This window comes from Paroedura picta, chromosome 5, assembly GCF_049243985.1.
Source record: "Paroedura picta isolate Pp20150507F chromosome 5, Ppicta_v3.0, whole genome shotgun sequence".
Lineage (NCBI taxonomy): Eukaryota > Metazoa > Chordata > Lepidosauria > Squamata > Gekkonidae > Paroedura > Paroedura picta.
In genome coordinates this window covers 57,935,210-57,950,053 of record NC_135373.1, presented here as the reverse complement: position 1 = coordinate 57,950,053, position 14,844 = coordinate 57,935,210, and the positions used below count along the sequence as shown (strand labels likewise).

Genomic DNA, 14,844 nt, shown 5'->3' with positions numbered 1-14,844 from the left:
GCAAAAGCATATTGATATAAATGTATTCTAGTGCTTTCTTGCCCCAATCCAAAGGCCCTGGTTGCCCAGGGGAGAAGCATGGCAGGGAAACTGCTACAAAACTTGCCATGAGGGAAGCACCATTGCTGCTGCACCTGATCTGAAGCCACACTACCAACAAGCAAACCACTAAATCCTATCCCTGTGTGGCAGATACCTGCTGTCTAATTATTACTTGATTGTGTTTGAGGCAATGTACTTATTGCAACTCTGCTACCACATATTAATGTGTTGTGAGAGATCCAATCTCTCATTCGTCCCCTCAGCCTGCAGCTCATCAATCATTTCATCATATTAAAAACAAAGGAAATAAAGATATAGTGGGACAATTTGTTTTCCACTGTGGCATCACTGCTAGCATTTCATTTAACTTCAAAGTGTTAACAACACTAGGTAATTGTTGACTGACTGAACAGCAAGAGCTAGGAAAATATGACTTCAGTAAACAGTTTTTAAAGGGAGCTAATTAGATGTTTCATGGGTCTTGTAAAAAATGCAAGCTTTCTCATTATTTAGGGATAATTGTTATAGTTTCAGAACATGGGGTAGCGGAACTGAAAGGAAACTTGAGGAAAGAAGAGGGAAGGTAAATGTAGTACTCCCTCAGGCAAGGCACATGCTACCTTGTAGGGAGGTCATTGGTATAAAGAGCCCTGCGAAGGAAGTTGCTGTATCTAGTTTGTTGCCATGCAGTTCCCTGATATAGCTCTTATCTAGCCTGCTGCAACTGATTCTGCTGAGTGTCCATTATCTCATCTCCATGGATCCCATGGTCCCAGCTGTGGGGTCAGTCACATCCACAAATACATTGTTATATAATTCTTCAGGCTTCGAGAAACCCCAGAAGTGGCATGATCATGCGGAATGTGATTGGGAAGCATTGCTGTGTACATGCCCACTTAGGGCCCCTCCCCTTCCCACCAATCCAGGCCCATCATCGGCCATTTTGAGAGAGAGGGCAGATAACAATAAACGTTTAACAAATTAAAACTATATAAAAAATAATTAGCTCCCACCCATTCAGGAAATCCTTCCAGGGCCATCAAGAAAACCCAGGGTTTCACAAAACCCTGGTTGACAAAGCCTGAGTCAGGCAATCACAGAACCTGATCTTATGACCATAACATTTACATCACGGGTGGGTGCAAAAGTCTTTCTGCTCATAAACTGCAGTTGGATTAATGGCATCAGTAGAACACATATTAGCACCACATAGGAACCCTCATCTTCAGTTCTGAAGTGAAGTGGTATCTCATGAGGGAGGGGCTGTTGGTAAAATGCTGGAGAGGATAGAAAGGAAATAGGAGCAACAGTTATTTCAATGCATGCTTCTTTGGATTCAACAATTCTGGGAACGCTGGCATGGTAAGCAATAAATTCACAAAACTATTTTGATCTAGTGCTTGATTCCACTTTTAAATGTACATTAAACAATTCCATGCAAATAGAAATTTAGCACCATAAGGAAGCACCTTACGCCAATTTTTGCTATGCTGGCTTTCTGTTTGCTAGGAGTTTTAAAATAGTTGAACATTCCATAATGTGATGCCTTACAGGTAGACTGGAGTGGTGGAGTCCACTTTACTGCCTCATTCTTTTTTCATATTTAAGGTCCATATATGCTGGAAAATGAGGCAGTAATGAGGTGACAGAGTGCTAAGGGGATAGAATGGACTGTACAGAATGTAAGGGTGGGTTCTCCAACCTCAACCATTCCCTGTAGATGGAAAACTAGCAAAATATATGAAAGACCAGTATGAAATCCTTCTCCTGGATGTGCTTCCTGTTTGATTGCAAAAAGTTTGTACATCGGGAAAACATTCAAAATTTGATCCTTTCACAGTGTTAAATTGGTACAGCCCATGCTTTCACTACAGAAATCTGCTAAACTGCATGCATACAGCCAGCCTAAATTAGGATTCTATTTACACCAGTCACTAGCCTGTCCTAAAAAGATTTGCCAACACATTGGTCAAACTCACATAGAATCTCATGAAACTCTCCAGGGAAGGGTAGAAGACGGTCAACTATGAGAGACATCAGTTGAGGTATGGAGCTCATCCACTTCTTCATCCTGCAGTGTGGTATCAGTCATCATGCATCAACCCATTCTGCTCTCTTCATAGGGCAAGCAGGCCATTCACTGTGTTAACAGAATAAATGGACACAAATGGATGTTCAAAATAGCAAGACTCAGGAACTGGGGGAGGAGGGACTCAGTCTCCCTGAGTGCTCTTGTTACTGACCTAAAAGTCACAGTTCTCTAGCAAAGCAGCTCCAAAGGGGAAATCCAGCATAAAATTGCTGATTTAGAGTTTATTAGAAAGTGTCTTTGGGATTTAGGACTCATTACAGGTTAGCCAATTATACCTATTAAGGCCACCATTAATCAACAGTATTGGCTTCTTTCACTATTAGGTCTCAATAGCTTTTCACCTTGTGTAAATTATATCTTTACTGTATATTACAGTCTCTTGACCCAGTCTCTTGACCCAGGTGGGTTTGTTTTTACATTAAAAGTTCTTACATAAAATGAATACATATGAAAAAGTGGTTTCTGATCCATGAAAGCTTATGCTGGAATACAAAATATGTTGTTAGTCTTTAAGATGCCACATAGCCTGTGTTTCTCCAAACTGAGCCCCCCACCGCCGCCCATTTAAGGTCTGCCCAACCAGTATCTTTAAAGGTAAAGGTAAAGGCATCCCCTGTGCAAGCACTGAGTCATGTCTGACCCTTGGGGGTGACGCCCTCTAGCGTTTTCATGGCAGACTCAATACGGGGTGGTTTGCCAGTGCCTCCCCCAGTCATTACCGTTTACCCCCCAGCAAGCTGGGTACTCATTTTACCGACCTCGGAAGGATGGAAGGCTGAGTCAACCTTGAGCCAGCTGCTGGGATTGAACTCCCAGCCTCATGGGCAAAGTTTCAGACGGCTGCCTTACCACTCTGCGCCACAAGAGGCTCTTCACCAGTATCTTTACACAACAAATAATTAAAATTGTGGTTTTCACAGCCAGTGGGGTCAGTGATGGCCAAAAGGGACTTGGGTAAATCAAGAATCAAAGAATATAGGAAGAGGAGTACCCACTGAGGGCAGCAGCTATTAGCTATGATGGCTTAAAGGGACTTCCTCCCCATGCCATGTGAAAGAGGCAGCTGGCAAACATGGTCTCCCCTGGCCAGAGCCACGAGGGCCCCCCTCCTGCTCCTTCTTCCGGGCCCCTCCTCCCCACCGCCCCGCTTGCACGTGCGGAAGGCGGGAGCCGGCAACAGGCCAGGGGGGCTTGCGAGCCAGGTTGCTGCCGTGCGCTGCTGTTTCCCTGTAAATAAAGGGAAAGCGGTTAAGGCTAGCTCCAGCCGTATAAAAATGCCGCCACAGGGTCCCCCGCCCTGGCCGGGGCACTGGGCTCAGGTAAGGCGCACCGCTCCTTCCTCGCCCCCTGTCCTTGCGCGGAAGGCTGCTGAGGAGGAGTGAAGGGTCGGACAGCGCTGCTGCCACGGGGCGCGGGATGCGAGGCTGGCAGGGGCAGGGGCAGGGGCAGGGGCAGCCAGCCAGCCAGCGAGCGGGTGCTGGATGGAGGGGACGTGCCGGGAGGCCAACTGAGGAGAGGGGGGTGCGGGCAGGCGGGCGGGGACTAAAAAAGATGAGTGGCCACGGGAGGTCTCGTCTCTCGGAGGAAGACACCACAGAGCCTGGGGCCTTCTTTAAACAAATTTTAAAAATTCGTCGGTGCCTTAAAGCTCTGCGGGCGCCGCCTCTCCTCCTCTGCAGGCCGAGGCAGAAACTTCTCCCTTGTTCCCTCTCTGGTGGGGCTCTGGAACGCGCGCGGCCGTTTAAGCCGCCGAGGGCACCGGGGCACAAGGCAGGAAGCTCCAGGGGCGCCTGCAAGACCCCGGCACAAACTGCCATGGACTTCTTCAGGGGCATACAGTATAAACATTCTGGGATATTTGTCTTCTGGAATAAAAGTCTTTGAAGTGCCACTTAATTCCTGGAGTCCAGGCAGCACCTTCCAGGCCTGTTATGTTTAAAAATTCAACATAAATGTTTGTGGATTAGAGTCCACTATATCAGATGCATAAACTAAAATGAGTTTATGCTGGAATAATATCTTGATAGTTTTTAAAATGTCACTGCATTCCTGAAGTCTTGTAGAAAATTGAAGACAATTTTTAAAAATTAACATAAGTTTTCATGGAGGAATTTATGTATGCTGGAATAAATTCTGGCTAGCCTTTTAAATGTCAGTAGTTTGCTGGGTGCTGGGGGCATCTTAAAAGCTAATGTTGAAAAAAAATGCAATCTAGTGGATGTGTCATAATCCCTTTTAGAATTGTTTGTACTGCAAGAAGGGGTGCAAAAGAATTCTGTTTCAGAGAGCAATTGATGGAGTAGATTCAGTAGATTTTGGTGTGTTTTAATCTATACTTTTTAATCCACATATTTTTAATTTAATGGACTCACATTTTTGGTCCTTGCAATGTTATTGCATAGTTAGCTTCCTTGAGTCTAAGGAAATAAGGTGAGATATTAGTATTTTAAATAAGAGGAAAGCAAAATTACTGAAATTAAATCTTGTAAGTCTTTAAGGGACCATTGAATTCTTGGAGTCCGGGGGTCCAGTGCTATCAGGTTGCAGCCAATTTATGGGGAACGTTTTAAGATTTTCAGGACAAGCAACAAACAGTTTGCCATTGTCTGCCTTTGAATAGCAGCCCTGACTTCCTTGATGCTCTCCCATCCAAGTACTAACCAGAAAAAACCTTGCTTGGCATCTAAATCTGATCAGATTGGGCCAGCCTGGGCTATCCGGATCAGGATAGCTAGAGCCTAGTAGTATCTTATATACTAACCGTGATTTGTAATTCCAAAATAAGGTCTGTTGGACTTGAGCCCACTTCCTCAGATGCGATTTAGTAGTTTCTCATCAGGCAGACCTTTTATATAAAAGGTATGTGGGGAAAAACAAACAGAAGGTATCATGAAATATGGGTACTACTGAGTGAAATAGAAATATAACAAAATTAGATCTATTCAAGAAAAGTACACACCATTCACAGTTGGCATTTGTAAAAGACCTAGATTTTCCTAATTAACTCCTGGAGGGAGGGAGGGAGACTTGAATTATGCGCAGCCAAGACAGAAGAAGGAGCACTGGACACTCCAGGGATAGGAGAAACTCATTGGTGCCTTAGTCAGCCATGTGCTTTGCAAATACTGCCCCTTTGCAGTTTTTTTTCCCCTGTAGGTGGGGGCATGGCAGCTGGTGCTGGTGCTGGAGCTGGTGCTGATGGATTGTTCTCAGATCTCAGACGCTATGTGATCACCCGTCCCATTTACAATGAACCTAACTTCCAAGAGGATAATGAGAGCATTCTTGGACCATCCAGAACTCTCCGGGAACGAGTACAGCAAGCATGCAGGTGATATATGCTTCTGGGAGGGGGGAAGGAGAAGTGACATTTGCATACTGGAAGAATCCTTGATCAAAATATGGAGGCGTACTAGCATGCCAGCCTCCAGGTGAGACCTGGGTATCCCTTGGAATTGTAGCTCAGCTCTTGACTACAGAGATCAGTTCCCCCTGAGAAAATGGTTGTTTTGGAAGGTGGACTCTATGGCATTGCATCCCTGTCCTTCCCAGGCCTCAACCCCAAATCTCCAGGAACCTGAATCTGGCAACTCTAACCCCTCATCCATCACCAGTGGTCAGTGGGGACCTGACAATCCTAGGAGCAGAAACCTTCACAGTGTCGACCTCTAGCAATTTAATATTTTGTCATTGGCAGCTGTTCCAAAAAAAGAAGCCTCAAAATAATCAAGACCTTCTTCCCCATTCTGGAGTGGCTGCCTAAATACAGGGTGAAGGAATGGCTACTTAGTGATGTAATTTCTGGTGTCAGTACTGGACTTGTGGCTACTTTGCAAGGTAAGAAGGGAATTGGATATATGCTTACTGAATTGTTAGTATAACAGCAGTTTGAAAATCCCCCTGTCAAGGATGTTATCTCTAGCCCATTGTAGGCAATCATCCCTGCTATGTTTTAAACCTTTCCAGTGGTCATTTGGAAAATCAGTATATCCTTGTACTCATTCAGAAGGAACCAGTGCATCACTGTCATTCCTTTAAGCTTCACCTATCAGTGCATTTTCCAAAGGGTCATCTATATTTTTCAACTAATGCACATCAGAAACATGAAAATGTTTTGGGCAAGGTTAGTTTGAGTGAATCTCTAGCACCAGAATGTTGCCCAGATTTATTAGACTAAAGCTTTTATTTTTATTTAGGTTTGCAGCCCTAAAATGTTTGAACCAATGTTTGAACCAATGAGACTTATTTCTGAGTAAGCAAGATTGGGATCAGATTGAATACCGGACTGCTTGCAAAATTGTCATCTAAGATGCCCAACCAGAATGACTGTTCTTCTGTGAAGCAAAATCTCAGATATGGAACAAATATAGATTAGGACAACTACACGTTCAATAACAAGGGGAGCTTATATAGATACAAAGAGTTCATTACAAAATGAGAATTTAAAATCCTAACTTCTTTATGTTTTAGGCTTGGCTTATGCATTGCTGGTAGCTGTCCCTGTTGGATATGGACTCTATTCTGCTTTTTTCCCCATCCTGACATACTTCTTTCTGGGAACATCAAGACACATCTCAGTTGGTAATTGTATACCTCCCATTTTAACATCAGGGGAAACAAGAAGGACCGTTTCCACACTGGAGGCTCTGCGCCAGGCTGCAGGCTGGAGTTTGAGCTGGGGCATATTGCCCCATCTCTTCCTGCTCCCGCCGGCGGAACATTTGGCCTGTGCTCCTTTTCCGCCCCAGATTTGTGCTCCCGTATGGCAGCCAGGCTGCAAAATTCCCAGTGTGGAAATCCAAGATCACCTGGTTACACAACACTGCAGCCCAACAGGATTGGGCCCTCATGGCATTTTAAAATAGAGTTGGCATCCATGAGTCAAACCCATGGACCCTATAACATCTAGTTTGTCCCTAAGATATTTATTTTTACTGTTAACTGCTTTTGAGCATATTAAGATGTTTGATGTCTATATATAATGCAACTTTCATTTGAACAGGCCCTTTTCCTGTTGTCAGTTTGATGGTTGGCTCAGTAGTTCTGAGCATGGCTCCTGATGAAAACTTTCTCATCGTCGACAGTAACATGACAGGGCTGAACAGAACAATTATAGACACTGATGCCAGAGATGCAGAGAGAGTGCTAATTGCCAGCACCATCACATTTCTGGTTGGCATTATGCAGGTAATAACATGGGCTAAAGTTGGCTCAAAATGTGTTTGCTTTTCTGCCTTATTACATAATTGGGGGGAAATAAGAAAAACCAGCTTAGCAGCACTTCATATACTTCTGTCAGCTAGAGCTAAAATATGTTGAAAATATTAAAATTAGAATACAAAAGTTGTTTACATAATGTTTAGAGGTTTGCATGGTTTGATAATACTCTTACACTACTTTTTAAACATTTATTTAATGGGATACAAATGGGGGAAAACTTAAGTTTTGCAATCAAAAGTTTAACTTGTCTCCAATATCTTGTGAATATGGGAATGCAAGAAGGTCTAGCAGCTGCAGGGGGGGGTAAGTTGTTGTTATTGTTGTTGTTAGCAAATCTATTAACACTCCATGCAAAAAAAAAAACCCAAGAGACTCCATGCAAGACTCCATGCTCACCACCTAAATGGCAAGAGCTGTGGATTTTAGAAATTTTATTTTATTTCACAACATTTATACCCCACCTTTCTACTCTCATTGGGCTTCACAAAGTAAGATTTATGAGCAGTTAAAACCTTCAGCACAATCAAGTGGTAAAGTTGCTTCTGCACACTACCACTCCAGGTTACAGATTTGAAAGCTTGTATCTGCCCCAAACGGTTTGCACACAGAGCAAAATTGCATATCAGAGAGCTGGATAGATTGAACTGCTTTTCTTCACATGCTTATTGTCTCTATTCAAAGGGTTTTAAAAAACACACACAAGCATTAAAACATACACCCTGACACCATTGGCTGCAGAGGAAAGGACACGCAGTAATGGGTTTAAACTTCAAGTACAACGATGTAGGCTAGATATCAGGAAAAAAATTTCACAGTCAGAGTAGTTCAGCAGTGGAATAGGCTGCCTAAGGAGGTGGTGAACTCCCCCTCACTGGCAGTCTTCAAGCAAAGGCTGGATACACACTTTTCTTGGATGCTTTAGGATGCTTAGGGCTGATCCTGTGTTGAGCAGGGGGTTGGACTGGATGGCCTGCATGGGCCCTTCCAACTCTATGATTCTATATAATCAAGAGAGATTCCCCACTGCTGAATATCTAATAGTGCCAGTCCTAACCAGAGTCACACCGTACTAAGACCATTGATTTAAACTGTGTATGATACAGTAGTAAACTGGTTCTAAAGGCATAATAGAATTTTCTGTTACATCAGCCTGCAGTAAAGATTATGATGTTTTTATATGCTATAATTACTTTCTGCATTTCTTACCTTTTGAGAAATTCATTTTGTTTTTTTCATTTTTTTCTAGTTAGTGCTTGGAGCTCTTCAGATTGGTTTCATTGTGAGATACCTTGCTGATCCACTGGTTGGAGGTTTTACAACTGCAGCCGCTTTTCAAGTGTTCGTTTCACAGCTGAAAATAGTCTTAAATGTTTCGACCAAAAACTATAATGGAGTTCTTTCCATAATCTATGTAAGTGTGCCTTGATAAACTGGCCTTCCTTCCCATGACATATGATTAGAACAAGTGTGGTGTTATGGTCAGATAGTCACGCTGTGATGAGAGATCAACATCAGATCTCCATGCTGCCATAAAGTTCCCTTGGGTGATCTTAGCTAATGGACAACAGGTACAGCTGACCTAGCCCCACACTTGGGGTAGTCCCAACTGCCCACAACTCTGCTGACTCAAAGGATGGGAGACAAGAAGAGCTACTGCTGTTGCTGCACTTGCCCCCTCTGTGGCTTGAATAGCTGACTTCTAGAAACAGCAGTGCCTCCTATCTGTTGGCAGAGTTTGAATATGCAGAAGGAGAGTTAAGCACCAGTCTGCTTAAAGAATAAAATAATTTTTATTCAGATGAGAAACATCTATGTATAGAAAGAGAAGAGACCTAACCATATAGCTAGCTGTCTGCAGTCATTTTTCTTTTCAAATGCTGTTCTGGAGGCAAGCAGGGTGGAAGTATGCTAAAATAATTAGGAAGTTTCCTGTGGAGCTAATCAGGACACTGGAGAAGCTTATTTGAAAATCCCCAGGAAGTTCTTATTCTATCTATACACAATATACATCTCTGATGCCCCCTGCAGGACACCCTTTAAATTCTGTTCAATTATGCCCACTGCAGATCCTGCATATTTCAACACTACCTACCTTGCACAGGGCAAGATAAGGTTGCCAGGTTTGAAACTTTTTTCCTGGGACAAAACCAAATCACACTTCTCTGCATTTAAATTATATGACAAAATACAACCAAAGACAGACAAAATAAATAAATTGTAAGTTCTTTTAAGTAATAGGAACAGCCTCTGGGTAAGCACATTTAGATCACTGAGTAATATGTGATGAAACACATCACAGTCAAAGTTGTCAGGGTATAGAGCGGTAGGCAGTCCCTCAGGTATGTGGGTCCCAACCCGCGTATGGCCTTGAAGGTTAAAACCAAAACCTTGGACCGGATCCGGGCAGCAATTGGCAGCCAATGCAGCTGCCTCAGCACCAGCTGGATATGGGCCCTCCAAGTTGTTCCAGTGAGGACCCCGGCAGCTGCATTTTGCACCAGCTGTAGTTTCCGGGTCATGGACAAGGGTAGGCCTGCGTAGAGCGAGTTACAGAAATCTATTCTGAAGGTGACTGTCGCATGGATCCATAGTGACAGAAGGGAATGTCCATATTTAGAAGCAATAAACCTCTGAATGCTACTGCTAGGAGGTAATCTTAAGGGAAGGTCTTGGCCTCTGTGCCTTGTTTTTTGGCCTCCAGAATAACTGGTTAGCCACTGTATGAAACAGGATGCTGGACTAGATGGCCTGTTGGCCTGATCCAGCATGGTTTTTCTCACATGTAAAAGGCTCATATTGGTACTTGCACTTAACTTTTACAATGAGAAACCACAAACCAGAAGTGTCAACATTTTATGACAGGGATGCCAGCCTCCAGGTAGGACCTGAAGATCCCCTGGAATTACAACTCATCTGCAGACTACAGAGATCAGTTCCCTTGGGGAAAATGGATGTTTTGGAGGGTGGACTCAAAGACATTACACTCCACTGAACTCCCCATGCTCCACGCCCAAATCTCCAGAGGTTTCCCAGCCTGGATCTGAGAACCCTGCCTGCCCACCCACCCCATAGTCCACTGGTGGCCAGGGGGGAACTAGCAACCCTATTTTATAACCTTGCTTTGGATATTAAAAGTTTTGGTTGTAACCTTGTTTTAGTTTTAAAAAACCTTTTCAAAAGCATACAGACGTAATTTCAAAGGTCTTTTCTTTTAAATGTCATAGATGCTTATGTTTATTTTCTTGGAAGTAATTCCGATTAAATTGAATTTGTTTAATTTCAAGTTTTGTGCTTAGGACTGTAGTTACTGATTCTTAAACAGATCGCTTCTGACCCTAGTCTGAACTTATCAGATGTTTTAGGATCATGATCTCATATTTTCTTTTGAACAAAATTATTTTGCACTGTCTTTCTTTCTCTCTAGACACTTATTGAAATATTTGAAAACATTGGAACCACTAACATTGCTGATCTCATTGCTGGCTTGTTGACCATCGTTGTCTGTATGGTAGTCAAGGAAATAAATGATCGGTTCAGACATAAGATTCCTATACCTATTCCTATAGAAGTGATTGTGGTAAGCAGTGAGTAAATGCAAATGGCGGGCTGGGCAATGGGCCAGTGTTCTACATTTAGAAAGATACATCTTTTGATTCCAGACTATCGTAGCAGCTGGGATTTCATATGGTGTTGATCTGGAGAAAAAATACAATGCAGGCATTGTTAAAAGTATTCCTAGTGGGTAAGTGCAGACAATATTGCTAAACATGCTCTAATTCAGCCTTTCTCAACCTTTTTACCATTGAGAAACCCCTGAAACATTCTTCAGGCTTTGAGAACCCCCAGAAATGGTGTGATCATGCAGAATATGGTTGGGAAGCATAGCTGTGGACATGCCTGCCTGGGGCCCCTCCACTTTCCATGCCCTCCAGACGTATCATTGGCCATTTGGGGAGAGGTTTAAATGTTTAATAAATTAAAAATAATTCCCACCAATTCAGGAAACCCTTCAAGGGCTGTCAAGAAATCCCAGGGTTTCATGAAAGCCAACTCTAATGTTTTACCATTAATGACAATAATAAGGCTGCTGAACATATAACATTTTCATAAAAGAGTGTTGGGAATCATGTTTACCTATATGTGAAGTTAAGCATAAAGATTAAGCAGGGCTTTTTTTAGTGCAGTTAGCAAAATACATAGAGCAAAACTGAATCATGTATAGTATTCACATTGAAGGTGTATACAGATCAATATGTTATTTCCTTATGAGTGCTGCCAAAATATCAAGCGTGAAGTGACTCTCAGAAGAAAAGGGAAATAGAGAAGGATTCTCCATTTTTGTTATTTCTGGAGCAAAGATCATGTACTGTTGGGTATAAGCATGTGGATCTCTAAATATGTGCATGCCTTGACAATAACATAAAAATGTGTAGAGAGTGGAAACAGACAGGTACTATTCCACTGTTGTTCCTACTAAATACTATTCAGTCATTACAATTTTGGTGCTTCAGTTTCACATAACAGGAGAGTGTGCTACCCACAATTCTCCTGATCTGTGTAATTGTTATTTTATGTGTACAGGGCAAAGGAAATATTTTCTAGTATCTGTATGTGTAACCACATATGAACAAAAATCTGTACCATAGTGGGGAAATGTGTGCATAGCCCTGTTTACACAAAGAGGGAGAATCAAGAGGTTCGTGCATTGTTCAGTCTTATGATTCAGTTGGATCACCAAATTGTAACAACTGAATATGGCTGTATTTATAGTATAGTTTCCAGGGATCATGCTCTGGGTGCCATACTTGATGGGGATGCACTGGATCTTGTCAAGCCCCCGCAGATGGTTGGAGCCATGTTTCCCAATGGACAATGATTCAGTGGCACATGCACTGTTTGGGCTGGGCTGCTGCTCACAATGGTGTAATGCCCAGTGACTGCCCATACACACCCCTGTGTCCTTCCTTCTGATGGAAACATTGGTGTGGGCTTTCCCTTGATGGACGCCCCCTTGGTGGGGGTGAAGGGACATTGAGCATTGAAGGAGTCAGTTTAGAGGCAGGCATTTCTCTGCAAAGTACTATCCCTGCCCCCCTCTCCACATCACCAAACCCCACCCACCCACTTACCCCAGGCACCAAATGGGGTGGGTATGCCACTGTTTATCAAGCACATATCTTTCATGGTAAAAGAGATTGTGTTGCATGACTTTCATCTAAAAGCAGAAAAGAGAACCATTATTTCTGCAGTAAAGGTTTTTTATAATGTGTAGTCTATGCAGTTTGTGGAGGGGATTGACGGGACATATTTTTCCTTAAATTGCATTTGTTCCCTTGTGAAATAAAGAAATATAATAATTAACAAGTTAAGTAAATCAAACGGTGTGTTCTAATTAGTATTTGTAGAGTGCCCACACATCAGTAGACACATATATATATATACTTATTTAATATTTTTAGATTCTTGCCTCCTGCACCTCCAACTGTCAGTATGTTTGGCGATATGATGGCCTCTGCCTTTTCCATCGCTATTGTTGCGTACGCAATAGCTGTCTCTGTAGGCAAAGTATATGCAACTAAATATGACTATGCTATTGACGGAAATCAGGTATGTAGTTTTAGAGAGCCTTTCTAAATAAAGCTAATTTATCTGTGGGGAAAATATATTATTAATTTATCTGTGTATTGCATACATTTTGCAATTAAAATTATTTATATGATATATGGAGAAAAATAAACTTCATTCAATAATTTAACAGTGAGTGATGTCACAGAGATGGCTAATGGCAGAACTAGAAAGAACAAAATTTAGTGCCATTTCTGAAAATGACATTTTCTCCCCCAGGTCCCATCTTCTTCCTAATAAATTTATTTATTTATTTATTTATTTACAGCATTTATATTCTGCCTTTCTGTCTGAATTGGGTTGTCAGAACATTATAAAATAATAATAAAATCAATTTAAAACAAACAGTAAAATTCATATATAAAAATATAGACTCAGCAATTAAAAGACAGGGCAGGAAGAGAGAGTACTAGATATGAAAAAGTATGACATTACTCTGACTGCTGTTGTGGGAGGACAGTATCATGCCACGTGAGACCCATCACTAGAAAAGGGGAAACTTGACATGGGAAGCCATTTTGGGCCGTCATATATGGATCTAATCTCAGGATTAAAATAAATAGCATGAGTATGTACAATACAGCTGACATTTTCTCTTTACAACTGTTATAAGGTAAAGGTAAAGGTATCCCCTGTGCAAGCACCGAGTCATGTCTGACCCTTGGGGTGACGCCCTCTAGCGTTTTCATGGCAGACTCAATACGGGGTGGTTTGCCAGTGCCTTCCCCAGTCATGACCGTTTACCCCCCAGCAAGCTGGGTACTCATTTTACCGACCTCGGAAGGATGGAAGGCTGAGTCAACCTTGAGCCGGCTGCTGGGATTGAACTCCCAGCCTTATGGGCAAAGCTTTCAGACAGCTGCCTTACCACTCTGCGCCACAAGAGGCTCTACAACTGTTATACGTAGTACTATTTTACAGTGTCATCTTAAACAGATGCGGTTGAAGATAGATTCAGGTGAGTAGCTGTGTTGGCAGCAGAACAAAGTCTGAATCCAGTTGACACCTTTGAGACGTTGAGAAAGGTGTTACTGGACTTAAACTGGAGTCAGTTAAAGTCAGTGGGCTTCAAAGGGTGAAATTCTGCTTAGAATAGATACATTATCAAGCCCTTGGGAAGCACTGGGAATGACTCTAAGCAGATCTACTCAGTTCTATTCTAATAAATGGGGCTTCTTCTCTGGAAAGTATATAATAATGCATATTACAACCTGAATTGGTAGAGTTCTGAAATCTTACAAAGTTTCCATGTGACATTAACATGGTTGTATGTATACTGAGATATTTCACTCTTGATATATTCCTACTCTTCCTTTGTATTACATAATACACTGGTTCAATTTTTTGTTTTGGTTTTGCTCCCCACCAGTTTTTTCTAGCTTATAAAAATTCCCTAAGTAAATAATAATGACTTGTCATATAGAGATGTGTTATTTTTTTAAGAAAATTTTGTTTATACCATTTATTTAATCTTTCAGGAGTTTATTGCCTTTGGGATAAGCAATATTTTTTCAGGAGCTTTTTCATGCTTTGTTGCTACAACAGCACTGTCTCGCACAGCAGTCCAGGAAAGCACTGGTGGGAAAACCCAGGTAATTTCCTCAGTTGATAATTACCATTAAAGATCATTCTGATTCCCATATTACTATAAAATTTTCCCATTAGAGATTTTATCTGGCATTTATTAACAGTGAAACAACTTGTTGCCTTCCTTGATTCCAGTTTCTAACTTATCTGTCACAAAATGTGAAAAGGTTCTTGAAGTACTTATTCACTTAACAAATAATTAGTATAATAAATTACTTAACTCCATTGAAGTAAAATGCTTAGCACTGCACTATAAATTGTGGCATTCACTGATGGTA

The 14,844-nt window shown here is 41.9% G+C and overlaps 1 protein-coding gene across 1 annotated transcript in view; it reads left to right on the top strand.

Annotated features, from left to right (window-relative positions):
- The first annotated feature begins 3,305 nt into the window (after positions 1-3,305).
- SLC26A4 (solute carrier family 26 member 4) overlaps positions 3,306-14,844 on the top strand; it is a 27,374-nt gene continuing 15,835 nt past the window's right edge. The window contains exons 1-10 of the mRNA XM_077338170.1: positions 3,306-3,453; positions 5,291-5,465; positions 5,832-5,971; positions 6,605-6,715; positions 7,137-7,321; positions 8,601-8,765; positions 10,779-10,931; positions 11,014-11,096; positions 12,814-12,961; positions 14,458-14,571. Of these exons, the coding sequence (XP_077194285.1) occupies positions 5,299-5,465; positions 5,832-5,971; positions 6,605-6,715; positions 7,137-7,321; positions 8,601-8,765; positions 10,779-10,931; positions 11,014-11,096; positions 12,814-12,961; positions 14,458-14,571 (1,266 nt within the window). The 5' untranslated portion in view covers positions 3,306-3,453; positions 5,291-5,298. The remainder of the gene's footprint in view (positions 3,454-5,290; positions 5,466-5,831; positions 5,972-6,604; positions 6,716-7,136; positions 7,322-8,600; positions 8,766-10,778; positions 10,932-11,013; positions 11,097-12,813; positions 12,962-14,457; positions 14,572-14,844) is intronic.